Source organism: Falco naumanni, chromosome 3 (assembly GCF_017639655.2).
Source record: "Falco naumanni isolate bFalNau1 chromosome 3, bFalNau1.pat, whole genome shotgun sequence".
NCBI lineage: Eukaryota > Metazoa > Chordata > Aves > Falconiformes > Falconidae > Falco > Falco naumanni.
In genome coordinates, this window is record NC_054056.1 from 66,447,022 (window position 1) to 66,470,548 (window position 23,527).

The 23,527-nt window shown below is 37.7% G+C and overlaps 1 protein-coding gene across 11 annotated transcripts in view; it reads right to left on the reverse strand.

Moving 5' to 3' along the window:
• Nucleotides 1–23,527, reverse strand: part of ZNF521 (zinc finger protein 521) — a 232,547-nt gene that overhangs the window by 205,360 nt on the left and 3,660 nt on the right. For 4 of the 11 annotated variants that reach the window (XR_005826740.1, XM_040585895.1, XM_040585898.1 and 1 more), the window contains 3 exons: nucleotides 9,646–9,708; nucleotides 8,524–8,583; nucleotides 2,742–2,921 (listed from right to left, as the gene is read on the reverse strand). Coding sequence is in view for 7 of the 11 variants with exons in the window: in XM_040585895.1 (XP_040441829.1) it covers nucleotides 2,742–2,921; nucleotides 8,524–8,583; nucleotides 9,646–9,708 (303 nt within the window). In the remaining 4 variants the exon portion in view is untranslated. The remainder of the gene's footprint in view (nucleotides 1–2,741; nucleotides 2,922–8,523; nucleotides 8,584–9,645; nucleotides 9,709–23,527) is intronic. The other 7 variants (XM_040585896.1, XM_040585899.1, XM_040585904.1 and 4 more) reach the window with 3 other exon arrangements.

Sequence of the window (23,527 nt, forward strand, 5' to 3'; positions counted from 1 at the left end):
CGAATGTGAACAGCCCTGGTGTTTTTACATAATGGACAACTCTGGTAACTCTTCAGTAACTGAGATGAAGCCCAGATTGGAAAGATCATACATCAGGACAGAAGACACACACTGCCCTCCTCCAGAAGGAACGCAGTTCACCCAAAAACCAGAACACAGTACAAAAACTTCTATTTTGGTAAACTTCTTGCCTTTCATTAATAACTTAGTGACAGAAAATACCTTAGGGTGTATAGTAGTTTCATTGGGACTCCTCCAGAAGGAGTCAACCAGAGCAATTATGTAACACTCTGTTGTGTCAGACAACTGTGACAAGAAAGGGAGGTGCAACCAACCCTCCGTGGTAATACTTATTTTGAAAACTTTGAATCTGGGCATGGATCTCAAAGGCGTTGGTGGAAGTAAAGGGAAAGGCAAGAGTTCAGGGAGCTTACATAAAATGCTAAAAGCAAACATCTTCTTTGTCAAATATATATTGTGCTTCAGAAAAGAAAGGCAAGCTGCTTGTCTGTCAACTGTCACTAATTAACTAAAAATAATCTAAACCGATGAGGTTTTCTTAAATGTTGTATCCTTAGTGCTAGGCCATACATGCAGCTTAGGACCCTGCACTGAATTCACCTTACTAACCACCTGTTTGGTATTTTTTTCTGGAGAAAGAAGAAATCCTCAACTCGGACCATTTCATCCAGGCTCCTCTTTCAACTTAAGGGTGTATTTTGGTCATTGTATTTATAAACAGAGGACAGCTGGTTTTTTTTTGTCAACTTGGTAGTCCAGAAGGATGTGTGGTTTAGGTTTTTGTCCACTTCATTAGCTTTCAAACACTCCAATCTCTACCCATTCACTATCACAAGTTTCCTTGAAAGAAATCAAAGGTATTTTTAGAAACTTAAACAATTTCCTTCAAGATTCATTTTTATTCCCCCATCCTCTGACAACATACATGCATTCCGGCTTTACACATACACTCCAAATTGACTAATCCAGCACACTTATTTTTACTCTTACTTAGCAACACTCAGAACTGCTGTGTTCAGGAGCAGCACCCCGGGACTCTACCTACTTACTGCTCCTCTCGCCTGCTTTTCTTTAGTTTCTCAGCCCAGTTATGCAAGCACTGTTCAGTACATTCTGCTTGCAGCTTTAAAGCAAAGAAACCACTTGGTAGAAGTGGGAAGAGGGGACAGCAACTAGCTAACCAGAAAGGAGGAACAGCCATATCAGATCAAGGTGAAAAAACAGGGATGAGTAAATAGGATTTGAGGCAGTAAAGGGGAGATCCAGAGGATCAGGACAGGGGGAATGCTTTCTGGAAGAGGGAAGGAAGAGAAAAGCTAAAGCCATTATTAGTTTTTCAACATAAAAAGAGCAAAAGAAAAAAGAGAGGTATGAAGAAAAGGAGTGAAAAACAATTCAAGTTTTTTAAAATACCCATACTGCCAGAATCCACAAGCAATAGAGACAAATACATTCTAGAATAAGTTTGTAGGAGTGATTAGGGAATGGCAGAACTGACTGTATCTGAAGTTAGAAAAAAGTTTACAGGCAAGAAAAGGCAAAGTGATATATTAATAAAAGTAAATGTTACTTGCTGGAGCAGATTTTCATCTTCCATAATTTGAAATTGGGATTAAAACCATTTGGCAAATTCACATCACTTCCTCAACCTTCCCTCTGCTCCTGCCCACTTATTCCTCTTCTGTTCACCTTCCTTTCACACTTTGTCCCAAGACCAGTACTGCTACTTGACTTTTATGTCATCCTGCCAGGACTTAGCCTATGGATCTACTCAAACAAAAAATAACTTAGATCTCCAAACATGAGCACATTCACACTTTCTAAAAGCGTTCCCAAACAGGAAGGATGGTTTTCCTTTTTTACAAAGTCATAATAAAGAAAGTTTATTAACATAATTGCACAATAAATTTTACACTGTAGAGATTAAAACTAAAGTTTAAATAAAATAAATTTTAAAAAAAATGCCTTTCTGTTGCTACTGAGTCTGCTTGGACCTACAGTGCCTACCATCAAAAGACCTACTGGATCTAAGGGGCAGAATTACTTCAGCAGATTTCATGTGCTTTCCTTCCTGAGGGGGCTGTCTACAATCATTTCAAAGGGGAACCTGGGCTGGCTACTGTCCATTCACCCAGCTCTGCTCGGTTCAGTAGTATCTGATCAGCACTCAGTTCTGCACCTTGACGGAAGTCGAAACCTTGTTTTCCCCCCTAACAATTTCTTCATTCCTCTCAACTTTCAGTTACTGATTACTGCACAGTCATTTGTAGTTAACAGATTAGACTAATGCAACATCCAGCCCAGATCTGCAACATGTCATTGTGCAGATTCATTTATTACACAGGCACACTTAAACCCCACTTACAAATACTCTCCACGTTTACAAGTGACTTAAGAAAATCTGTGTATAAGCAATGTATGAAAAGCTGTACAGTATGAATCTAGAAAATACATGCAGCAGTCAGGCACAGACAGTTAACAAACGCTTTAAATACAGTAACAATGCAGTAATTACCCATACATCCTTCAGTATGAAGGAAATTTATAGTGCCCCATTTACAGTATAATCCTGTCCCAGAATCTGTTTATAAAGGTCTCGCCCAAGCATTCAAGTGCAGGAATAAAATAACTGAGAACGGAGAAAGGAGGGAGATCAAAAGCAGAGGATGGAAATCAGAAGTATAACAGTGCACAGTCATGAAGTGATAAGTATTGTTTACCTGTCAGTTGACATTGATTAATCTTGTGTTCTGTGATATCACTCAGTGACTCAAACACCTGGAGGCAGCTGTCACAGCTGTGCACAGCTTCTTCTTCTAACTCCTCCCCTTCATCCGGCCTCTTCTTACAGTCTAGCACTTCTCCATCTTCTGCCTTGTCTTCTAGTTTACAGTTAGGGTCTGAAAGAAAATCAAGACCGTGACGTCAGGCATCTAAGAAGAGAACCTTTAAAAAGAAAAAAAATAATCAAAATAGGTTCTTGTGATAATGAGGAGAAGAAACATTTTTGACATGAGTCTGTAGCACACTAGGTTTTATTGCTAAATAAGCAAAGGAGGCTTTTTTCCTTGATTTTTTTTCTAATCTCGATGAAAAGAGAATTTCCCTTCTACTCCCACAAATGCAGCTCCATTTCTCACTCAGGCAATTCTTCCATGCTTCAATGTTAGGTTTGTCAATTTTATCACAGCTATTGAAGCTGCTTTGATCACTGTAAGAAAGGATAAACCACCTATGCAATTAGTTTTCAAAGAAAAGAAAAATCAAATCAATGAGTGTGCAGAAACTTCTTTTCACTGTTAACTACAGTATTTCACAGGAAATTACCAGAATTAAGAGACTAAAAAATCTGATTTACATAAACATGAAATTAATCTTTATTTTACAACCCACTCCAATACTCCATCACCACACTATTTGACACAAACAGAGCCCTGGGAAGATTATACCCTAGGTCAAAATGCTACACAAGCTTTGAACTTGTGTATGACTTAAGACAAACCCGATAAAGTCCCTGTATTTCCCAGGTCATGGAAAACTGGAAGCTAACTATTGTAAAGTCTGAATAGTGTACAAGGAGACTTTTGTCTGTTTGATGTGTTAACAAACATTATGGGGATAGCAGGATAGCTCTAGTCTCAGAACAGCAGTCCTGATCACAGTGGAAGCTTCTGAACTGGAAGAAATGTGCAGTCTCACTGCCATCCCCTATGCTTAGAGAAGCCACACAGCTTGACACACTACCTCAGTTCTGCAGATAACCAGCGCAGAGTGAGATAATGCGACATCTAGAACTTTTCTTCCTCCTCTGAGGAGCAGAATAGCTTTAACTACTCGTGACTTTTGCCCCCTTTACTAAAAGCTTCCTTCAAAAGACAGAAATAAAACAATCTATTCCCTTAATAAAGCAAGCTGGCATTTAACTTTATTTTTCCTTGGGAACCACAGTACAACAAGTGAAATGCAGAAGAAAAATGGTTGCGTACATTCCAGCAAAAGGAATGCAAGTGTTTCACCACTTTTCCCTTTTCTGCTTTGGCCGCCTCATCTTTCCTTTTTAGATATTTGAGAGCTGAGACTAAAACAAGTAATTTTAGAAAACAAGGGCAAACTCACACAATAACAGGAGATTGTGCAAGTACATTTTAAGATATTATGCCCTTTAGCCAAGCGGGTGACTAACCAGGAGTAGGCTTCTCATCCACAGCAACGCAGAGGTGTATCTGTGAACCCACTTTATTTAGTGTTGCAATTGACCAGGATCATGCACAACTACCTGGGAAACTAAAACATGCTAACAGTAAATTCATATTAGAATGGGGAAGGGGTGAGGAGCAGCAGCAGGGCAATTCCACTTTAAACCACTCTTAAATCCTTTCTCAGCACCCTACAGTAATGTGGGCACAGGCATTCCTGTATTTGCCACTGTGTACAAAGCACAGGCATTCTTGCTGCCCACAGCGCAGGTCAGGGCTCTAATCATCTTTCTACATCCTTCGGTCCGCACTGCTGCACCCTGCCCTTCAACTGTTCAAACACAGACAGACCCACAAGCAGAAACTGGAAACGACCCATGTCAGGAAGTCTTCCTCATGCTATGTGGCTCATGATCAAAACCGAGGAATTTCTTTGATGGGAGAAAGGGCAGAATTTATTTTTAAGGGAATTATATTACAAAGGGAAACCAGATTAATTGTTAGAAATAAATAAACCCACATTCTGAAGGCAAAAATATATTTGCTGTGCAAAAGTCCTGTCTACACACTGAGTGTGATCCTTCTATGACAAATTACATTCACAAGGTTCTTTTAAGAATGACAACTTCCACTCGGGCAGCTACTTCCAAATAGAGGAGTAGTCTGCAAATTCACACACCAAAAAGGGATGCTAATTAAATAAAAGGACTTTATGGCATTTTAGCCATTGTTGAATACTCTGAATCTAGTAACTTCCACTGACAACTCGTTTTCCAAGATATTTTCAAGATTAATAAAAGTAGTTAGGAGATCACCAGGTTATAAGCAATTCAGAAAAGAAATAATTGTCTTTACTGTTGCAAAATGACCCCAACATCATTAAACACTTGTTGGAAGGCAGCATGTGCACATCGCATACTATTAGTTGTTCAGCTCAAGCTCCCAGATTCATCTCATAAAACTGACAGCACTCAGGGAAATGTGGGCACTGGGTTTGAATTTTAACATGAGTATTTAAATGCTGCACATAAAGTTTACAGACCTGTTTGTTTTAAAATAAGGGTAGTGTCTGACTCTGCTTTAAGTACAATGTTGAAGGAAAGAAAAGGGAGGGGAGGGAATTCTCAAGACTTATTATTCAGAAACACTTGCACTTTACAGGAATTCAGCAATACACACACACGTAGGCACATATGCACCCCTTGTGCACAAAAGCCTAAAGAATCGCTCAACTTAAACCTTCATACTTAAAGACCAGTTATTAAAATTAGAATCATTTTAAGACTAATAAATGTTTTGCTTCTCCTTCTGCATTTGCAGATATAAACTCTACAGGGACAGAAGTCAGTCAAGCTTATTCCCTTCTGCTGCAACTTTAGAATACATGCTCTAGCCAACTGGCACATTTGTTTTTAGGTCAACACTTAAGTGGGACCCTCTGGGACCTAGGTTCGAGTTTAGCCTACAACAGCTTTGTGAAATGAGTTCTGGCAGCCTCAGCCCCTCTCAATGAATGCATTTCCACAGTGATCCACTGCCATGAAGAGATGTCACCACCAAAATAATGATATTTAAAGAGAGAAAACAACATTTTGACGCTTTTTGAATAATAGCTTTTGTTACAACAAGTATCTTCCATAAAGAGCTGACCAAACCTTAAATAGTTACTTAAACTAAGGATAAGCTGCCTTATTTGAGCTGCTCTTTTGAAAGACTAGAACAAAACATATTATATAAATGCAATGTGCATTCATCTATACTTTCTCCTTAACCTCCTGTTCAAAGTTCATGGTCACATACAGACTTAAAGGCAAATGTCATTCATGTCCCACATTTCTTTCTCCCCAGTATCTGCAGCAATCACAGCCACAATTCCCTCAACAAAGATTGTCTTCATAGTAAGATTACTTCTCCCAATATCTGCAAATGCCACTGTTATTTCCAGAGGCTTCCCTGCTCTATTTCAGAGGCTGCCATGCACCACCTGCATCTTTTCAATACCCATCAGCAACAATACACACATCAGTTCTACCTGCAGATACAACTGAAAATTATCTAATACGGAAAGGATACTTTTTTGGGAAAAAAAAACATAAATTCAGCTATTAAGAAACTTTAAAAAAAAAAGAAGAATAGGAAGAACAGTTCTCTTCTGTTACTGATTATGTTAACATTGTTTATAAATGGAAATTAAAAGAAGCATGATTTTCTCATTACTATGTTCCCTGGCAGGTGGTTCTCTCATTCCCTTCTTCCTCCTCCTCATAAGGGATGTTATTGCTGTAACGTGGTCTAGTAAAATTGCAACTTTGGGGAAAATGAAAAATTGCATTGGCTTAAAAGTGTTGGAGGTAATAAAGCCATGGACTTCAATTAATTTCAAGTATGGGAGCGGTTTAAGGCCAACCAGCAGAAATTCTATTCTGCCCATGTAAAAATGAGGTTTCACCACATTTACTTTTTATAACCCATATAAAAGTCAAGTAAAAGTAATGAATATCTAAAAGTCATCTCAGTGGACTGGCAAAGACTATCAGTATTCTTGAAACTCATCTTATGTATTTTTGCCTATGCTACAAGGATCCATAGCTAATCACAACTAAAACATCAAACTACCAAGAAAACAGCCTCCTTTCCAATCCATTTCACTGCCTTGCAGTAGACCTCCTTCCAAGACACTTCTGCATGGAAAAGTGCTGGCAAAAGAAAGGAAAACTTAGATCATGTGGTTATAATTATTACCAGGCAAGGAATATTTCTTCAGCTCAGTGGTAAAGTAAAATTCTGTCGCTCTCTGCTCCCAATAGTGTCCATCGCAAAACAACTGCCTCATTAAATCTCTGCAGTAAGATTAATATGCCGTAGCTGCACTACATTTATAACTTGGTACTCTATAAAAAGCACATTTAATGGTTAGAGCCAGAGCTTAGATACAAAGTATTACTATAAAAACTTCTGGCAGTGTGTACACAGTGTGGGCCTTCTGTACTACTTGCTCTATCAGAAGGTTTTTTGTCTTTAGTATCAGCACTGCATTCTTTCTATAGAGAAAAACAAAATATTAAATCTTGCCTAGAAACAGAGAACAACACAAGACATGATGGGAAATAAATAACTAGCAAGACAACTTAACCATTGAGAATTATTTTAAGAAAAAATCCAGAAAAGCAACCATTTCTTGTCATATTGATCTCCAGTTTTGCAGTCCTCTATTTTTCAACTTCATGTTTCCATACTGGCATAAGTTTGCTTTTTTCAAGTTTGCACATAGATAGCTAAACAAAGACATATGTACATTAAGAAGAGTTTGAGAAATTTCCCATAAAAAAAGCAGAGAACTCTTACTTTTATTTCCTCTTTCCAAACATTATAGTTTATGCGCAAAGCCACTAGAACCTACAAAATGCACTAAACACCAAACACAAATCCACAGAACACACACATAAAAGAAATATAAAGTCTTCTAGCTGAAGAAAAAATTAACTGCATTCTTCACCTTTACAAGAGGAGTAACTCCAACTGTTCTCAGACAAATTATCTACACTTATTCAGAGATGACTAGCCTTCTAGGAATATCCTTAAGGAGTCAGCCCGTACTCCAAAAGGTAACCTCAGCTGAATGAATGAGGCTATTCAGATTAGTCAGTTCTGCTCTTCAGATAAAATCCTGTGGATTCAGTACCAAACACAGAAATGAAGCATTTCTTGCATTCTTAGACCCATATTCAAGAATAAAAGAGCCCTTGTTGTTATTGGGAATTAATAATTATTTCTCCATGATTATTAACAATACATATCGCTGTGATCCTGACACAAACAACAGCTTTGTCCACCCAGTCTCACTGACTTAAAATTAAGGAGCCCTTAATTAATCCCTGACTGATAAGAAATTATACAAACAATCCTAAAATAAATTACCCTTTTCCACATATTTTACAAGTATGAAAAAAGTTTAAGTGGAATAAATATTCAAGTTTATCTGAATATATATATATATTAAAGTAGGGGTTTATGGGGGGGATGTAGAAAAGGATTATTAAAAAAGAAAAAAAAAAAGGAAAAAAACCCAAGAAAAGCATGCTGGACTTCAGAAGCATCTCACTTTCAGTTGGCTGACCTACAAAAGGCAGAATTTCTAATTCTCAGGAACTGAAATGTGAGGGGAGAGGAATGTTATTTTCCATTGCAAGCCCCAAGAATGCATTCTAAGCTGAGAGTGCAGGCTTTGCAAAAACACCCCAATATAAAAATCCCTCACACTGTTGTCAAACGGTAAGCAAGCACTAATGAAGGAATTCAGCATTACCAGTCTGTGCGGCTGTGTGTCCCACACCTGCCTGCTGGTCCTCTGTTTCATTTTCTTCTACTGTCAGAAAAAGGTAAACAAAACAAAAACAAAACAAAAAAAGATGTTAGGTAGGTAGCTGAAGTGTTTGAAGCATCTTTACACCAGCTTCAGTTCTGAAAGCCAGTAATGCTTGTACAACACGGGCAAGAAAAGCTGCACTGCAAAGTGCAAAAGTGTAGACCAGACCAAAACAGAATATGTTGCTCTATGGAAGCCACAAATCTGAGAACAGTGACCAAATCATTTTCATGGCTTAAAAAACAAATCAAATTTCCTCTGGGATATTTGTCTTCAATGCACTCTACTGTATTTGATTATGGAACTAAATGAGAATAATTCTGGGTTTTAAGATTCTACTTGCTCCACACAGATATGAATAAGCCTTCTCCTGGCAGATGGGAGATGTGTGTGTGCTAATTCATACATAAGCTTTAAAAAAATAATAATAATCCTATATTCGGTAGCAAACATCTCAGCAGTGCAGACAGCCTTGCAAAGGAGAACTAACCCCATGCTGTTTAACTGTATACACCATGCCAGCATCTTTCCCTTGCCTCACAGCTTTCCAGAGCAGTAGAACTAAAAACAATACAATTCTTGTCAGATTCACTATTCAAAACTTGTTGGATGAGAGTGAACCTAGCAAGAGCCATTCTGCTGCTACTTTGAAAAATTAAGAGTGCGCTGTTCTCATATGCTCTGATACAATGCCTAAGTAAGATTGACTCTCCCAAAGTAAAAGGGAAGAGCTAAAAGGCAGAACCATTTCCCTTTTATTCTCCCAAAGACTGATTTCTTTGAGCTAGAGAACAGCAGAGACAATTAAAATAAATAAATAAATAAATAAAATTCATTCTCCTTCCACAGGGGAAAAAGCTGAAAAGGGAAAGACTGCACTTCTGCAGCATTTCCACTCCCAAGAACTCAGATCTCAAAAAATAATCATGCAACTAAGTTAAAATACAAAGATTTGGGGTATTTTTCCTGGTTCTTGGGACAACAGAGTGCAACACTTAGGGTCACATGTAAATCTAGACATATATTCAAAAGAAGAGATACATATACACACTGCACAGGTACCTCTTTTCCTCCTCCGCCAACCCCAAGGCTTCATACAACTGGTTGTTTCTAGAATCTGAGTTTCTAGAAAAAAAACACCAGTTTTCATAAGGACACTCTTAGGACACCAGACACTTGAAACACAGTGCATATATTAGAAAGAGTCAAGTACAATCTCTGGAGGACTCTAAACAATCTCTATTTTTGTCCCAGAGCTGTGGCTAGTAAACACACTCTTCTCATCAACAGAGATCTGACAAAGTTTCCCCAGCCCTAGAATAAGTATTTCACAAAATATGATTTTGAGCTGACTGTTTCAGTTGAACTTTTATTTTGCAGCCATAAAGTTACCAGTACTTAGCTGTGATAATACTGTATGATTTTCTTTATTATGCTGAAGCAGCCATCCCAGCAGTCCTCACAGCTAAAGGAAACTGGTCAGACAAAGAAAGCAACGGGAAAAGCTCACAAAAAGCTGAGTTTTGGGGAACATGTGGTCAAACACAAAGTAAGCTAAATAGAAAGATTTTTCACTAGGGCAGCACAGATCGGTAAGCTAGTTAATAAAGGAAGAAAAATAATGAATACAACAAGCATACAGTTAAAAAAAAAAAAAAAAGCTACTGCTATTTGTGATCCCCTCAAAGCCCCCAGTGAAACCTCTGCAGCAGCCCAACCTGACCCTGTTTATGCCCACCATCAGCTGTTGATCTATTTCCAAAAAACATTCTCAAGAACAAGCTGTAAAACTGAAAAATTAGCCCACTGTTCCATACCTCAAGAGGAAACTCACCTTGGTCATCAGTACCTACTAATGAATGTTATTAAAGGTTGTATGCACACCTGTTATCTACCAGTGAAATCCTCAACCATGAAACGTGTCACAACTTGGTCCAGAAAGGCAGCTTGAAAAGTCTACCACTTTTAAAGTTACAAGATGGAACTGAAGTGGCCAAATGTTAACTTTTCAAGAACTGATTCCCAAGTGCAAAACTTTGAAATAAAGCAGCTACCTGCTAAGAAGTAAACAAGAGCTGCTCATCTGAAGCAGATTTGCACTTATAATTGTATTCAAACCAAAATGAAAGAGTTCATCTTTTCAGCTGTTCTGTACTGTATGTCTACTGCCACCAACTGCAGCACCAGAATCTCTCACTGCTAGTGAGAAGTGACTGCACACTGAGCTCTGCACTGCTGACTGAGAGGTATACCAACCATTTTTCAGTCTTAAAATGGAAAACAGAAACACGGATACTGCCTAACAAATTGTTTTCAGGTATGCGATTTTGTAATGTGAAAACATGAAAGTGTATGCCTTGTGAAACCAAATGTTTAAAACTTCCCTGCTACTTAGGGATCTGAAAATTCTGTGAAAGCTGACGTCTGCTTTCAAGAAAGGCTGACTGCTATGTCTTTATTACAGTAAAAAAAGGAAACAACTATCAGAGCAGGTAACTTTGTGGTTAGCACCTTTCTAAACCATTGTTCAAGCCCTTTAAGGATTCTCAGTCACAACAGAACCAAGTAGGTCACAACAGGCCGTGGCACAAAGACTTGCTAATAATATTCAGCTAGACTGACATATTTGTCAGGAAAATTAAACCACATTCAGGGGGAAATATGTTTAAACAATAAAGAAAACTGCCCCACAAACCCCACTGAATTAGGGAAATCTTAGCATTAGCACAAACCATCTACAAACTAACATCTAATTTTCCTTTGCACCTAGTTAGATCATTCCTCCAGCTAGCATGGGTATTTGTTAAATCAAGTAAAATACAGCTGGTAGCATCAGATAAGCTCTCGATTAGCACTTTATGCCTTTCCACAACCAGACTGAAATCTTCAGCGCTATTTCAGCTCTCAGACCACTGTTAAACTCACCTGACTATGAAAGGTAGTGTGACATGCAGCCAACATGAACTTCCCTTAAACATTAACTATACCATTAAAAAAAAGCCACAAGGATGACAGGCAGACAAAACAGTAGCATGTAGGCATATTAATTTAAATGTCAATACTACCAATACTCTAGGACTGTAAGTGCACACAGAGATGTCATCATCATTACAGTGTATCCCACATTCTAGCATAAGGTAAGAAAAATTCTAGATAAAGTCATAGAATACTAATAAAGGAGAGGCCTCAGGAAACCAGAACAGTATCTTATGAATCCAGACTATGAATAAGTGATGTTACTGCTGAACAGCACTTCTAAACAGATTTAAAAGAATGTTGTCACACAAGCAACAATATTCATTGTTCCTACAATTATTTGTTTATGACCACAAGTCACCTGTTTTTTTAGCTGTAAAAACATTTCTCAATTGACTTATCTGTTCCTTAAAACAAAAAAAAAAAAAAAAAAAAAGCAAGTCCCTACTACATACTTTCTCAGTGCAGGAACCCCAGGAACCCCAAATAATAAAATTTCAAAAAAGACCCAATCACCACAACAACTGTGGCACAACTCTTGAGAGCAATTAAAAAAAAAAAAATTAAAAATCCCAGTAAGGGAAAACAGAATTCCAGCATGTCAATTCTATCTCCCATTATAAAAGCTTGTGGGTTGGACAGATACCAGTTTTTAAAATTTTACTGCAAAAAATTTATCTCTAAACTGAAGTTGTATCTATGTAAAAGGTTAGGAGATTTCAGCTTTAGTACACCCAGTGTCCACCTCAGTTCAGAGCACCTCTCATACTTTGGCTGCCGAGTGTCAACATTAAGACCAATTATTGCTTTTTAAAGTAAAAACAAAAAACAAACCAACAACAACAAAATAAACAAATCAAGTAGTATCATCAAGCACAGCCAATAAGGAAAACGTGTGGGAATTCTGATACAGAGGTCCTAAAAACAGAATTAATCTCCTGACTGCTCTACAGCAACACCTGCTGATCAATGAGGATTTCACCCCTTTTGCTTAGGGTCTCTTCATGGGACGCATGGTTAGCCCATAAAGGAAGGAGATTATTTTATAAAGTTAGTACAAAGTATACACAGATTTTCTAGCTTGCAGAATCTCATTCATATTCTACTGACTAACCAGGATTCCCCTTCACTGAAAAGTTAATCTGTAGATTTAGCACCCTAAGGAAGTGCACAAGTCACTTCTGGTTGATGCCTGGGAAAAACCTGGTATGGAAAAGAAACGGATAAAATTAGAAATGAAAAAAGGACATTTTCACTGAAAGGAAAGCTTCTTGGAAAACTCTGGCTAAGGTTTATGGCTTCTGAGCTATTATAAAGCATAATAAAATAAAAGCAAAAGATAATTGAAAAAAGTCTATTTTCTTCTGGTCTAGGTGGGTTAATAAATTTTAAAAAAGAAAAAGAAAAAAAAAACTGCCCCAAATGCCTGAGCCTCTTTTCAGCTTGTTAAACAAAGCCGGAGAAGCCACATATCCCAAAATAAACTATAAAAATAGATTGCTATTGATTTATCCCTTCCTAAAACATATTCCTTGAGAGATTTGAAAATAAACCTAATATAGCAACTAAGACTGTCAGGATAAGAAGTTTAGAATATATATTTTTAGCTTGCTCTTTGCATTTCCTATAATTCAATACTTAATCTATAAATTCCATTAGCATATGATTAGTAATTCAGTTTAAAGCCATCTTTGCACAAAAGCCTTTTTCTTAGGATGGTAACTTTGCCAAGTGCATCTTCAATCTACATGTTTGAATAATTTCTGCAGACAAGTAATAGAGACACCAGCTGTATTAACATAATCAATACACAATTTACCGAGTTACCCAGACAGAACAGAAATAAAATGCATGTGCCATTATTTCAGTACCTACAAATGACTATAATTTCTGGAAGTAGCTCTCTACTTTTCTTCTTGTTCCTCCTCATGGCCACATAAAAGCCAAGAGGACATTCATACTGCCACCATCTACAGGTAGATATTAAGGGTGATTAAATAGATTAATCACATAGCAGAAGGCAAATTTAAGAGCCAGTTACAGGAGGTGCTGAGTATCCTCTAACTCTATTAAAGTCAATGGATTTGAAGATGTTTGGCACTTTGCAATAACCTGCTGTGGAAATACATCTCCATAAGGATTCAGTCAGGATACAAAACTGAAATTAAAGAAGTCACAGAGTAATATTAAATGCAGGATCACATGTTACTGCATCACTTGCCAGGGCTACACCTTCCTGTGCTTTATTCTCTCCCCTAGGTACCACTGGTGCTCTAAGACTCACCTTTTCAACTCTTCTGTCCAACACATGTAAGAGCAGGATTTCACACCTGGCTACGCCACATCTAAGCAGCAATGCAGTGGGCTACTCCTGGAAGTCAACAAGTATTTCAGGCTGCTTCATAACATCCTTTAAGATAACTGGCATTCATAAAAGTTCAGAACTATGAAGAAAGTTTTGCTTTCTGAACAGCTTCACCTAGTTTACATGTCTATTTGCTGCAAGCCAGAAACCTGACTACCATTCTGAATCCCAAATGCACATACATGCACCCAATGACTTTAGTGTGAGAACAGTCAGAAAAAGAAATTCATTTGCATATTAAAATTTCAAATATCTACATTCCAGAACTTTATTGAAAATTTAGTTCTGTGTGTAGCCATAAGTGTACAAAAATCCAATTAATCATCTGCATGAATACTCATATTTCTGATTTCTTTTCCATTGTACTGTGACATACCCTTTTCCTATTTCTACCCCATCAGCTTTGCAACAGTATTCTCTTCACATTAGAAAATATTATGTTTCTTAAAAGATTCTTATTATATAAAGCACTTTTCTTCTTGCATTTGTTTTTTCAGAAGACAAAGCCCCTTATAGCATTCATATTTATCACTCCTCTCTTTAGTCTTTCCCAACACTAAGCTTGGGGTTTTTTTCCCCTACTGTTCTCCTTGCAGAAAGACTGAGTTGTTCACAATTAGACTGCAGTGGTTGGAAAATATTATCTTTATATTAAAATATTTTCCTAAGCAGCATATAAGCATAAAAGTAACAAATATACTTAAGTGGAAAGAAATTTTGCTTAAGAAATCATTTGGATGTTCTTCCAACTCTTGATCTTAAGAATGACAGTATCCAAAAGTGACAACCTAAAGGTGTCTAGTTTTACATAACACTGCGTGCAGAAAAGGCAGAAGATGTTCCTTCCTGCAGCAGAGGAAGAATTCTACAGAAACCCCAAAGCTGGGCTGTGGGTGTGTGTGTGTATATCTTTTTCTGGATAGCTGAGGTAGCAGATTAATCAATCCTGCCCAGAATGTTAACTTTGCTTCCCTAATAATGCATCTTTTAACAAGGTTAAGCCACATCTACATATACTCATATTTTTATTCTGTAAAGTAAACTAATAATGGTATGATATATTTTAAAAAGTACTTTTCTCCAAAGAATATTAAGGCTTTTTATAAAACTCAAGTAAATTCCAGACATCCTTAAGACTTTCTACCGTGTAATGTAACAGACTACAATGGATCTCTGAACAAGAGGGAAACTGTCTGTGAGTCAATTCTTAATAGCAGGGTCAGGACTTTCAGCTGTCATGCCTGTCTTAAACTGAATACTCCAGCTCCATTCCTGCAATATGACTGCAGGCATCCAGTCCATTTTGAGGAAAGTCAGAAGTTAGTAGGCTAAGATAAATTTTAAGCCTAATTAACCAAACCCAGTACTTAACATGCATGCTTTCAGAGGGATTTGTCTTTAGTACCTGAGTAACTGATTCTATGTATCATCTAAACTTTCTTATTCGCTGAAAGTGACATAACCAAGAATTTGTGGTACTCCTACAGACCTGTATTTTCAGCTGTGCTTAGAAAACAGGAAATTCATTAAAGAGTGTGTACAAGAACCTAAACTCAGCACGAGAGCACAATTTGAATCAAACATGCATGGATCACAGAACCTCAAAGTAACCAACATCACACAAGTCTGAGGACAGGTGATGTAAGGAAGGGCTATAAGGACCTACAGTTAAGGTTACTCTAGATGATCACTGCCTTTGAAAGTTAAGTCATTTATCTATGTGCCTAAAATGAGGCACTTAAATTGAGGAGCTTGGGTTGTCTGACACCATTCCAACACCACAAGAAAACACAGCTGCACTCTTTAGCTCTATTACCTGAAGACATACATTTATCAGAGTCAAAAAACCCACCTCCTTTCAATTGAGATTATCCCTGATTTATCAGAGTTCACCACCTATTGTGTATGAAGGTTTTATAAGTTTCTTTTTGATCCCTCAAACTCTCTGCTCTGTTCTAGATGACTTTCTGTCATGCAGAACAGCACTCTGGTCTATATCCACAAAGGAGCTTAGAAGCCCAAAACTAGTGAGAGGATGCTGCATCTAAATGGCCACAAGTTCTGTTTAGACACCACTCAGCTCAGGCAGTACCTATGGTTTTATCATCCAGGCTTTCTCAGTGCTGTGCAGCTCAATGCTGAAGTCAAACCAAAGCCTCGCTGCAGCTGGCTAGTAGAAGATTAAATATTGTCCTGCCCGCTCTGGCTTTGGACGCAACCTTACGTGTTGGTTCTTCAGAGTTTACATACCCTTCCCTTGTTGCTACAAGAGGCTGGCAGAAAACGTGTGGGTTGAAATACCTCTTCCTGTCCCCCCCTTGCCCACACCCACTGGTTAGATCACTCACCCAGGATGTGGGTGGCACCAACTCAACTTTCTTCTCTACCAGAAGGATTTGTACTCACATCATGAACTTCCTAACAAAGAGCACTCACCCTCAGACTTGGGGTGTACTCGTTCATTACTGTTGAAGCTGCCATACAGCATCTATAATATTCACTGAACTAGAAACAAGAAGAACTAGCACAATACCTTATCCTTGTGGTGAGGGCACCCACATGGGAAGTGGGACACACCAATTCCCATTCTAGTTTTAGTGAAGTAATTAATCAGCAGTAATATTGCAGTGAGCACTTGGCAGACCAGGACCCAGGTCTCCTCTTTCTCCATTGGTACTCAAGCCATTAAGTCGTGAGTCTTGTGTATGAGTGCTCTTGCTCACACTCCTGTCCAACAAATACATAATTACATTTTTGATAAGGGAAACACCACTGACAAAAATAAAGAGGCAACTCACACTCATAGCACAATATGCTGCTGTGTAATGACTGATGTACTCCCTGTGAGATACAAACACTCCTAGACAAAGCACAGAGCAGAACCTCTGCCTCTTGCATCCCAGCAGAGCAAATAACTTTCCCTCTTCAGTAAAAGGGAGAAGAAAAGCACCAGCACAACCCCTCAATTCCTTTTAACATGGGAGGAAAGGAACCTGCCCCCTATCTCCAAAGAGCTGGATCAGGTAAGTGACTGCTATGAGATACCCTATTGCACTAAGAAAGACACCTGCATCTAGAACAGGGGAGGAACTAAGACACACTATTCTTTTCAAGTTTTTCCTACTGTCTCCTTAAGGTAGCTTCTACTCATCAACATTCATAAATCCTTAACCTATCTATGAATTATATAAACAGTCCAAGCGCCTGGTGTAAGATGACTAGTCCAGAAGGCAAGTAACCACCTGTAAACTAAGCACTGCAGTATTAGAGTCTTGCAGCATGCAAGCCCTTTTTTGGGGCCTAGTCTTAGAGCCTTCTGACTTTTCTTCTGACTTGATTTGCATTTATATCTGGCGAGCAAGTCAACAGATTCACCAGAAATTGCAAACCAAATCTTTTCCTATGCCCTAGCTCTTTATAAGCCATGCAATGCAACCTCTTCCCAGTGGTTGCACGCACAGACCAATAGCAATCCATTTCCTTCTCCCATCTTCAGAGTGAAAACATTACATCAGGCATAGATCTTGACATCCTGTTGTCCTGGAACCAGTGAATCAGAAAGTTCCTTCCTTGCAATTGTATTCTTTGGAGGTGGAAAATAATTAACTTCCCCACCCCCTCCTCCTTCCTACTGCCACTATCACAGTTAGAAATCCACTTGATTCTGTCTGGAAAAAAAAAAAAAAAAAAAAACAACCCAGCCACCATAATTCAGTGCCAGAGAAAGTTTTGTTGATCAAAGCATAGCCTAGTCTTCCCAAGGACACTGCCTTACTACATCACATCATCCAGTCCAGCAGCACAGCAGGTATTTTATTTTTGTTTTTAAAGTTCCTTTCAAGGAGTTAATGGGTCAATAATGGAAGCTGACCTTGATAAGTTACCAAAAGAAGCAAACAAAAAAAAACCCAAACCCCCCAAACTCTAAAAACATTGATTATTAAGGAATTCACTGTTTGAAATATATTTTTCTGGCAAAACACAACCTAATAATAGTAAGGGCACAACAAGTTTCAGGGACTGTATGCAAAAGCCACCTACTGTGGAGTTAACCAGGACATTTAGACTTAAAAGTGCTCTAGCTTTTCCACACTTGTGTGTAACACTAAGTGTCTGTATGAGGAACTAGGAGAGAGATTTTGCACTTCCTGTCAGGTAAGGACAAAATTCCTGTTCCAGGTTATTGCCTTGCATAATAGAATAAGCTCTCCAAAAATGGGATTTGGGAAGGAGGGAAAACACTGATGTCCTCCCTATCAACATCCCATCCATTTGTGCCGAGGGCAAAAAAGTGTTCTGCTCCAGCCAAGAGGCTGTTTAACAAATTATTAGTAAGTCCAGATTTGTAAGAAGTCTAACTAGTTACTGATATTATATTTTTAAAGAACCATAATATGCCCCTATCACATTAAAAAAGAAGGGGCCGGGGGGGCATCACTATACCAACAGATACATAAATTACTTTAAGAAATCTTGAAGGACAAGAAATTCTAACCTTAGAAAGAAAAACTGCACCTAACTGCATCTATATTTACAAGTGAAAGTATTGGATTAATCACTTACTCAAAAAACACCCCTCTGTCTTGCTCCCATGATAAAAAAGAGCAGGAAAAAAAGCACAATGAAAATACCTTCACCCAAAATCTACAATTTCACTGGGCATTAATTATGCAGAATTGGCAAGTAACAACCCTACAACCCTTTTGAGTACACATTATATGGATTCAACTGTACAAAGAAAAGTTGCACTATAGTATACACAGCATCAGTCTAGCTAAAGGAAAATCAAAAAGGCTCAAATGTGCACGTACCAGAAGAACATGGATAACATAGACTAAATCCTGGAAGAGGAGGAAATAAAATCCTCTACCCCTTTTTCTTAATAATTATGCAGTGTAGAGGTGAAAAAAGTGTTTGAAACTAAGGGAATGTGAAGTGAGAAAAAAAACCCAACATGACCATTGTTAACCAATATTGTAAATACAGAGGACAAAGGCTCCGGTATAAAAATCCATTGAAAGAGGGCAATTTTGTGCAGTCTTCGTAATGTGTGCACAGAATAACATAAAGCAGATTTTTTTGCAAAGTAGGAGGGCTGAATGAAGATGTTAATTATAACATGTTGTAATAAGGATACCCCCAAGATCAGCCCTATCTTTTTTGCTACAGCGTAGTCCCTAGGCATATGGCTAACTACTCCTTGATCATTATCCTGGCTAAAACTAAAGCTACTGAAGTTTAGGAGACTCACATCTAACAGAATTTCTTTCATCTCTAATAATTGCTAAACTAGCATAATTACCCATATTTGAGGAGAAATAGAACCCAAGTTGTCTAAAATTAAAGTTAAAACAACAACAAACCTCACCACCTCTTTTGGTTTTTGCATATTCATCTTTTGTCAGAATTCTATGCCAAGTGTTGCATTACGATTTAAAAGCTTCTCTTCTGCTATCTGACTTTTGTAAAGAGAGCAACTGAAAAACTTTAATGCTTTGTAGTAAGACAGTGCAAAATGTATTTGAAAGCAGATGTACATTTGCACAGCACTAAATAAAACAGCCCCAATTCTTTGTAGATCTTTGTGTTGTCCCTTCAAGGAAAAATATATGTAAGTACGTTTATATGCCACGGTTCTAATTTAGGTGAAATAGCGCATTTTCCCCACCCCCAGCTGAGACCAATTTTGAGCTCAGGTAGCCCTACAGAAACCAGTGGAAACCGTAAAATACAGCTGGGAAAAGATGCTAAGAGGTCTGTCTTAAGGTATCAGCGTTCATACTATATTTTAATCAATCTAGAAAAAACGTCTCCAAATACCTTATTTTCAGTGTTTTACACAGAAAAAATACTGAATCCATATGGTCTACATAAAACATTAACAGTTTTCCTAGTCCCTTCCTCATGTATAATTATTCAAGAGGAAGATCTTTTTTCCAAAATGCGCAAGTTTCAAAACACTGAATCGTATTTCAGAACAAAGAAATGACAGCTATTAAACCAGTTGTAAATTAGACTGAATGAATTACAGAGCAACATAAAGCCTTTCAAGACATCTTAGATCATGGTGGATAACGTTATACTACAGATGTTACGATAAGTGCCTCCATACTGACAGCTTCCCTTGTTATACAAGTTAACAACAACTCGGGAAAACAAAATCAAACCAAACCAAACACACATTTCTAAGCCTCTTGATATTATCTTTGTCACAAGATTTCACCTTCATGAACCAACAGTACAACCAGTAGCTGTTTAGATGCAGCTGTTTAGATGTTCACTCCTAATAGTACCTGCTCCTAAGTAGCCGGTGATGGCCAGTATAACTCATGCTGGCCCCAGAAACGACTGGGTAGCATTACTGTAATCCTACAGCTAATCAAGACCATCAATACCACTACGTATAGTAGTCAATGAATATTACTAAAGGTTAGGGATGGTTTTGTTGTTACAGATTTTTTTTAATGTATAAAGGAGCTGGGTATGCTTTGGCAAGTCAAAAAGAGAAGACTATAAATAGCCTGCATTATAAAAAGATGCTAATCTTAAGTCGTCTTTGTAATTTGTTTTTTTCATGTACTCTTTTATGTTCAATATCTTAATTTTTGCCCTTTTTTGGATAGCCAAATAGAAGCCAGCAATTCACTCATGCATCAAACAGATGTTTTTGCTTTTCAGGCCAAATGGAATCTTACGAATTTTTTGTTCCCTCCCTATAAAACAATGATGCCAAAATAACACAGTTCCTGAAAACAGCCCGTTCAGAAAAAGTTCTTTGGACTGGTAATACTGAAACTTTAAGTAAAGTTCACAGAAATCATGCCAATACTAATTGCTGTTTTTGTTTATGCTGGATTGATTATAATCTAATCAGCAGACAATCTAATGACTTTCAAATCTAGTCCATGCAATTTAGAAGCTGAGGAGGGTTGGGGCTGAGAATAAACATTCAAAGAGTTGACAGATACACAGAAATGTAAAGGCTACTGTTTGAAGGGGATCCCAAAGTCAAATTATCTCTGAACTATTTTGCTGCTATTCAGTAAGATTCTTGTTTTAATCCACTACTGTTCTACCTTCCTTGGTGCTATACAGCACAACCTGCACCTCTATACGAGAAACATCCTTTTGCTTCTAATTTATGATGAGAAAACAAGTCACAATAAAACACGGCACATTTACTCAGTCCACCAACACTCTGCATCAATTGAGTTGCAGTTGTAAATTCAGTCAGGGTAAAAGGAGTACCTAGGCTTCCTCAAAAAGAGGGGACAACTTTAAGAGACATTCCAGGCTTGCCAAAATGTTTCAAGATACGAGCCTTCTTTAAGCAGAACACAGATATGTAAAATGCATTTTTTTTTTCCTTCTCATCTTTCTAGGAACTGACATTCACCAGTAATTTTGTTTCTGCTGTCAAATGTGGGATACAAAATTGCAATGAGTAAAAATTTACTTTGAAGTAATAACAAAATATTTTAATATTTTTTCAAAAATAAATCACTTTCAGATATCACCGCTCCTACTGAAAGTGTGAGGCTGTTCAAGTTTCCTTGTGATGGCTTATCTAACACCTACAATTCCAGTGATTTTTCATGGGTGGCTTTAGCCTAATGACTACTACCTGGCTCTAGCTTACAGAAACCTGGGTTTAACGTTTAGTAGGACTCGACTTTCACTCAGGTTTGTGTAAAGAATACCTTGTTTCCTTTGCAAGTGACTATATTTGTGTAACTTTGTTTCTAAGCAAAGTTTCTCATCTAAAGCCGGTAGTAAGGGCAAAAGAAAAACCTCAAGCCCTCCCAAAAGTAAAACCCCATAAACCAGAGAGGGGAAGGAGGGGGGAGGCAGTCAGTAACCTAAGTGTGATATCTACAAAGCATGCCAAGTCACGGGGAAAAAAAGTTTGCCATTTAAATGGTCAAGTTAAACAAGATACAAACAATCTGCTTTCTCATCACAGGGTATCTCCAGCATGGTTTTACTTAGAGAATGGGCACTGCCCTTAGGAGTTTAAGGAGTCACACCAATTGCCCTTCTTCAGTACTCTTCATTTGCACAGCGGCTCGTTTGGGGCTTATACACCAGTATAGGATCACTGACTTATCTTCCCCCACCTGCTTTTCTCCCACTATCCTCCCTCCCTCACCAAATGCATTAGGTGATTTTGATCAGGTCAGTGATACCCAATAGATTTTTTTTTAATTTTTCCCCAGAAGCTAGACAAGGAAATGGGATAAATTAATCAGCAGAATGAAATATAGGTCAAAACTGGTGAGTTTGATGCAACTGATCCTTCCCCTGCCTAAAAGAACACAGCAGTTGAACAGTTTTTCAGAAAGTTAAATAATTTACTCTCCTTTTGAGACTTTTTTTGTACCACAACCATGTAGTATATTTCTATCAGACAGCGATTTTCATGGAAAATTATTACAATCTTATTTTTCCTTGGAAAGATTTCTTCATTATTCTTAAATTGTAAGGGTCTTATCTAATGTTAGTTATGCCTTTTTTTCTTTCCTAGGTCCAAATCTGAGATACGATCCTCACCAAGAGGAGGTGAGGACAGTCAGACCAAAGTTGGCAAGAAACCAAATGGGGTGGGGGTGGGGGGTGGGGTGTGTGTGTGAAGAGAGCAAGAAAAAGAAATAGAATAAACAGAAACCAGGGTAATTCAAAAAAGCATATTTTCAAGAAACAGCAGAAATTTAGTCATTAGCAAGTTCTTAACATCCACCATTTCAGATGAAGGTTAGTTTCATGCATTCAATATAAAAAACTCAATAGGCATTTTGTTTTAATGTATTTACCTGCCTTGTATCAGTATTCCCCTAAGATATAAGTTTCAAATTAAGTTATCAAAAGTGACAGACATATCAAAAATATCTCTTATATCTTCCCCCCAGAAAGGGTTGCTAAGTACATGACAAATTGGAAATGTGATGTGTAACTCCATATTTTATTTAGATGTAAGACAGCACTCATGAGTTTAAATAACTCATTTGCATACATTGAAAGAACAGCTTTTTAGAGGAACTATTTAAAATACTGTTTATTTTTAAACTGCAGAACTATATTTTGTACTGACTGAATCAGTAATACTTAAGAAATAAGGAATCTAAATAAACACTGCATTGGAGGTACAGTTTGAAATCTCCTTGCAACACTAACTATAGCTTTTGTTTGTTCACTAAAAATGAAGATGTTATAATTGATGGGCAGACTTATCAATGAATTTAAATACTACGTCTATGCAAGCGTCTTTCGACTTCTCAGATGAATCGCATTATTGGCCCTTTCAGAAATCTTACAAGCGGACTGCTTTCAGAATACTATTAACCCACTCAAAAATTGACAAGATTGAAGAAAAATAAAACAGGGAAAATGAAAATGAAAAAGATACTTGAGCAAAGGCCACCAAGAACGATAACCTACTCCCCAAAGGTAATTACTGCAGCAATAATTACAGATGATGATTGATTTACTGCCTGTTTTTAATTTTAAAACAGTAAATAAGACACTGTAAAGAAATCTCTATCACCTCTATCCTGAATATTCAAGTGGTTTTCTCAAGTCTGTAGTTATTGTCAGCAATTCCAAGCT